Source organism: Aspergillus piperis (genome assembly GCF_003184755.1).
Source record: "Aspergillus piperis CBS 112811 unplaced genomic scaffold BO85scaffold_6, whole genome shotgun sequence".
NCBI lineage: Eukaryota > Fungi > Ascomycota > Eurotiomycetes > Eurotiales > Aspergillaceae > Aspergillus > Aspergillus piperis.
In genome coordinates, this window is record NW_020291596.1 from 859,065 (window position 1) to 865,070 (window position 6,006).

At 48.0% G+C, this 6,006-nt stretch overlaps 2 protein-coding genes across 2 annotated transcripts; both read left to right on the top strand.

The window, feature by feature from the left end:
* The first annotated feature begins 1,516 nt into the window (after positions 1–1,516).
* BO85DRAFT_448076 (uncharacterized protein) lies at positions 1,517–2,519 on the top strand. The gene is made up of 3 exons (XM_025659861.1): positions 1,517–1,750; positions 1,839–2,023; positions 2,119–2,519. Exons 1-3 carry the CDS (start codon positions 1,713–1,715, stop codon positions 2,244–2,246), a joined length of 351 nt encoding a protein of 116 aa, XP_025517058.1. The 5' UTR covers positions 1,517–1,712; the 3' UTR covers positions 2,247–2,519.
* A 1,870-nt stretch (positions 2,520–4,389) lies between these two features.
* Positions 4,390–5,109, top strand: BO85DRAFT_448078 (SNAP receptor SNC2). The gene has a single exon (XM_025659862.1). The coding sequence runs from the start codon at positions 4,738–4,740 to the stop codon at positions 5,011–5,013; it is 276 nt and encodes a 91-aa protein (XP_025517059.1). The 5' UTR covers positions 4,390–4,737; the 3' UTR covers positions 5,014–5,109.
* Positions 5,110–6,006: the final 897 nt, after the last annotated feature.

Sequence of the window (6,006 nt, forward strand, 5' to 3'; positions counted from 1 at the left end):
ATCTCCTCCTCCGTCCCCCGACCCCATTCAGTCTAGTGGCAGCAGGAGTCATGGCTTTGGAAGTTTGGAACCTGGGTGAAGGACATTACAGAGGGACTTGGTGGCACTCGTGCCATGTATCGACAGTGGGGAATCATATCCCAGTGCACCGTCAACCAGACCTACCAGCATTCCCGACTGACCCTTCTTCAACTACAGAATCAGAAACCGTTGGAGTCTGATAACCGCTTGGCACGGCGCTACCCAAGACTCCCATCTAGGAAATGACGTTGGATATCCTCTTAAGGCTATTGACCCCTGAGACATGAGATCAACCGCACCCAAATATTTCGAACAGCCATTATCCGCCCATCACCTACAAACCCGCTGCAAGGTCTTGAGTTTTTTGATCATCAGGGGTCTGGAAGACTTGTGCCAATGGATAGTCAGTAAGCAGTTAATCTTTGAGGGGCTCTTAGTTTAGTACAACGACAGTGGTCAATATGGATCAAACTCCAGCGCAATCTCCGTTCGAAACTTAGGCGCTGCATTTCTATTGGTCTATACGAATACGACATAGCCCCATGCGTCGAATTACAATGAAGGATAAACACTCGGAGTCCGTTACCCAGCCTATGATGTTATCGATCATCAACCTATCTTACATAACCTACTCCGTAGTATCAAGTGGCTCGTCGAGCCCTATGGGGTACAACAAGCTGATGGTCCGACACAATTTACGGCCTTGAATCAGTTGATTGTCCAAGCGCGTCTTTTCAGCCATAGCATATAACTATTAGTTACCCCTGCCGCGTTGACGTATCAGATATGTCGCATCGAAAGATACCAACGTGGACCTTAGCCAACCTTGCGTCTGCGCGAATGTACTCTATCTATCCACCTCCCACTTTCGCAAAATGAGAATGCACATTAAATCAACAACGCCAGATGATTACTCCTCGTAAAAGCATTTGACTAATAGACTTCCTGGATTAAGATAATGATCAGCTGCATCTGCGGATGGAAGTCCCACGCCTAGAATGGAGCTGCACATGACCCAAATGAGTAAAGTAATATTTCATACCTCGCAAATGCTCACCAATGAAGCAATTCTACCGACACCCTACTTTTTGCTCTGTGATTATATTTAGAAGTCGATATATCGATGCCGAGCGGACCGATGTCTAAGACATCCCGACGTCACAGTAACCATTCAACAGAGGAAAAGAGACAGCAGAGAATCTCTACGATATTCCCCGCCCCTGGGCAAATCAGCAGCTCATTCGCACAAAATCTGATAGTGTTGTTCTAGTGACATAGTGAGTGGAGCAGCAGAGCCTTTTTTCCCCTCGGGAGAAGGCCAGCAAAAAGGAAGTCCGCCCGAACAATTCCACTCCGCTTCCCTAATTGGGTTACAATTAAGTAACGGCCACAAACCTGCGCCACCTGCATTAGCCTCCACTGCTGCGCCACACACACATATGGATCGGCGCTGCCGAATCCCGTGTGCGTGATTATGATGATGATGTTGATTGATGTCGGAGATCAGACGCACTTCCCGAACGATTCCTCTGTGGCTTCTCCAACAATTGAAGACATCAACCAACCAACCTTCTCGCGTTTAGCTAGCCATTTACAGCAGGGCGATTTCCACCTGCCTTACATCACTCGTCATCCCATCCCAAACCAAACAAACCAACAATTTGTCCCCAGAAAATAAATCGTCCTCCACCATGTCTCGGGCAGGAACTTGGATGAAGATGCTCGGCGTGTAAGGCGCATCCCACCCACCCACCTTTTCTTGTTCTTTTCCGCACTTGCCGCGCGATTTTCTAACGGGGTAAAATTACTACTATTAGCGGCATCGTCATCTGTGTCGGCGGTCCGGCTTTCGTCCAATACATCCGTCCTACCGACGAAGAATTGTTCAAGCGTTATAACCCGGATCTTCAGAAGCGGAGTTTGGAGGAAGGGGATCGCCGGGCTCGGGAATTCGATGAATATGTTACCCGGTTGAAGCAATGGTCTAAGTCTGATAAGTCGAGTGCGTTTATGCCCCCTTCCCCCTTCTTTTTTTATTTTATGGATTGTCTGGGAGCAGTTATACTGATGTCATGGGGGGGGGGTTTGCTTGATTAGTCTGGTACGCGGCGCAGGAACAACAGGAACAGAAGCGCGTGGAGGCCGAGGTACAACGGAACCAGGCTAGGGATGATGCTAAGGTACAACGTGAGGAGATGAGGAAGGAATTGCTGGGTGAGAAATAGGCTTGTTGCGGAGGTATATCTCCACGGAAGTGATTCTGCTGTGACTAGCTCATTTCTCTACGCTGGAGATGTAGCTGGATCGGACATGATGCTGGGAAGGAACGTTGACTCCTGCATCGTCCTTGTATTTATACCCATTGCGTCTACGTGAGACCTGTCCAAAAAGCATTGTGGGGGAAGCATTTGGCTCAGAGTTTGTGGAGTTTTCGGAGGCTACGGTCTATACTGTATTATATTTCAATGATTGAATGGAAATCCTACGCTTGCATTATATATTATGTCTGTGCTGTTCCCGTTCATCGGACGACGCCGACAGACAGCCGAGTATCTTTTAATCGTGATGACGAGGCATGATGTTGGAATACCCCCGGCACTGCTCCTATAGGGACAAGCGTTATTAGGCAGAGGACTCACTAGCAAGACTAAAATCTGTGTACGTGCGGCTTGGGCAGTTCTGGAGAACCGAGAGCCACTTGATATGACCTGGAGTAATTCGGCACAGCTATACGCATGCCAAAGCGATTCTTAGCCGCGCGGCAACCTTCATGTGCTGGAAAGAAATATACTGTATTAGATCAACTTCAGCAACGCTTATTGATATGAGTAGGGCTGGCCCGGTTGGTCCTACTTCCACTGCATGAAAGGGGCCCCCTTAGGTAGTTTCCTTGAAACATGTATCAATTCCCTGGGGCTTGAGATGAGTTGGCGACGCGTATACTTGACATTTCTTGCGAATGAGAATCTTTGCTAAATATGACGAACTCTTTAGCCGAGAGATATTTCGCCGACGCTTGAATGACCTGTCGGGCCGGTTTTCCTGCAAACATTCGTAGTGCGCTCGCTGTAGGAAGGGAGTTGTATTAATCGCTCATATACTTGTCGCGGCTGCAGGCCTGTAGGTGTCCGTTCGGACAATTTTCGCGTCCATTGATGAAGCTGAGATGCAAAGTGTTGTTGTGCCTGTTGTTGATACTAATATAGCACATTAAGAGATCACATTACCCCCTGTCAGTCATGAAGGAGATAATCTTTGCACACTAGGTCCTGGGATTAAGCGTAAATTGTTCCTAGTATTTTCATCTACCTCATTCGTGAAGGGGGAAAAGCATGACGCTAACAGCACTTGTTTCGAGTAATAGGAAAATAGCTGGTATGAGCAACAAATCTAGCCAAGTCTTAAGCAGATCGAAGAACGCAGAAGTGGCAGGATTCTTTCGGCAATCAAGTCCTTATCGTATCTATTATCTAGATATCTGGAAGAAGGGTCCACACTCCATACTCGTTAAGGCAGGACTGCCACGTGATGCATGTGACGGAAGGCGCAGCATGCTTACATAGGACGCACCGCCACATAGTAGGGCGTGTTTCTTAAGCAACGCATGAGGTCGGGCAGACCGTTGCCATACTTCATAACACTTGGTAGTAAAGGGTGCCCAATAGACGGACAACTGGTGTTGCTATTTCTGTCTGTATTGCTCTCTCTACCAAAATTGCAGGCATACCTGAACCTTGCTCCTGCACCTAGTGCATACATCGAGAGTATTGACAGTTGGAGTAGATCTTCTATTTCCCATGTGAAGTACAGGATGGATATTGACAGGGTATCCTCTCCTTTTCCATGGGCGCAGTAGTAGTCATTAGAAACAAAGTAGCAGCAGTCTCTATACAGCCACTCAACTCAACCTTTTGGCTTTTCACCTTCTCTTTGTTTCCATTCTAGCGGCTGGTCCAATTGGGTCTCACCACTAAGCACAAAATAATAATAGCTGCCTGTGCCGGGGCGTCCTTCCCAATAGACCGCGGGTCACGTGAAACCGCCCCGACCGAACCGAAACGCCTGTAATCTCCAGAAGGCGGGCGGCGATTCATCACACCTTGTCAGCTTCCCTTCAATAACGCATCCTACTTCCCTCCTGCATTCCATCGTCCCGCCACCTTCCACACCATCCTCCGACCTCCACCTTTCTCGCTTTTCACCGTACCCTCAGTCGTCGAGTCTGTCGTTGCGACTTACCGCCTCATCCCCTACGACAGCAACAGGCAGCAGCCCGTCACTTTCCACCTAGGTAGTCTGGTGACTTACCAGGTCCTACACCCCCCGAATACCGAGTTCATAGAATCTATCGCGCACGAGAATCATGTCCGAGCAGCCTTACGACCCCTACATCCCCTCTGGCGCCAATGGAGCCGGCGCCGGCGCCAGCGCCGCGCAAAATGGCGATCCCAGGACAAGGGAAATCGACAAAGTAAGTTGCCGAAACGCCTCGCGGCCAACTCTTATCGTACCACAAGGATCTGTCGCCCAGGTTGGATAGGATGTGACGATTTCCCAGTGCTCATCTGGACTTCCATCTGGGTTCATCTACACTGGGCGGCCACCCCGGTCTTTTGGATGTTATTGAGCTTGTGTCTATCATGGCATTTGTCGCAAAGCCCTTTACTAACACTGTGTTTCTTTCCTCTCTAGAAAATCCAAGAGACCGTTGATACGATGCGCTCCAACATCTTCAAAGTTTCAGAACGTGGTGAACGTCTAGACTCCCTCCAGGACAAGACGGACAATTTGGCAACATCAGCGCAGGGATTCCGCAGAGGTGCCAACCGCGTGAGGAAGCAAATGTGGTGGAAGGATATGAAGATGCGCGTGTGCCTTATCGTTTGTATCATTATTCTGCTCATTGTGATTATCGTCCCTGCAGGTAAGATCAGCGCTGTTCTCCGGCACTCCACCCAGCTGGACCCGGTAAAGCATCCCGGAGTGCGCTAACAGCTTTCTCTCCTTTTAGTTGTCGCAACCAAACATTAAGCTACGAATTCAGAGCGCGACAGTCATGATTGGCTTGGGAATGGATGACGATTTTTCTTTCGCCTGGCCCTGGTTTATCTGTGTTGAGACGAAGCCGTTGTTTCCAGCTATTAATACCACCTGCTTTTTTCTCGGGCGTCAACCTCGTTCTCACGAATAAAGTCTTGTTGTCTCTATACGCCATGGACGCTATGAGCCGGTATGGAGATTGAGGCTATGCCACATGATTCCATCGACGGTGAAGATGTAAATGATACTCTCCGGTGCTTCCTCGTGTTCAAGTATCAGTGCTGTTTGTTGGTTTTGGTCTCCTATGTTTGCTCCTTTTCCTTTTCTCTCTTTTTTTTTTTTTTTTTTTTTTTTTTTTTTTTTTTTTTTTTTTTTTTTTTTTTTTTTTTTTTAAAAAAAAAAAAAAAAAAAAAAAAAAAAAAAAAAAAAATCCCTTTTTAGCCTTTAATGGACCTCTGCTCCAGATTACACTCAAGAGTACACTGCGAGTATAGTACAGGTAACCTAATTTGTCCTTTTGAGACTTTGCACCTGCATAAAAGCGAGAGGGTGAGAAACGGAGAGAGAGCAGGACCTGACGAGAAAGACGGTCAGGGCACTCGTCTGGCCATAAGTCCGACCCATCGTAGCCTGAGACACGGGTAGATTCTCGTATTGCGGATACTACTACGGAGGAGATTACCAGCCATAGATAAAACCCGCACCCCACGGAAAAAGCAAAGGGAGGAAAGGCTCGGATGAAGAGGACCGAAGAGAAGGAGGTGTGGACCACATTAATATGGAATCTGGATACCCAGTTGTACGTGTTAGGTAAAGGGAAGATCAGATAACGAAAAGGATCCATCTGCACTGACGGATTTGACACCTGTGGCCTGAGTCGTGCTGGAGCACGACTCCAGCGAGTCAAGACAGTGATAGGCTGTCGGCAGTTAGCGAGATCTGATA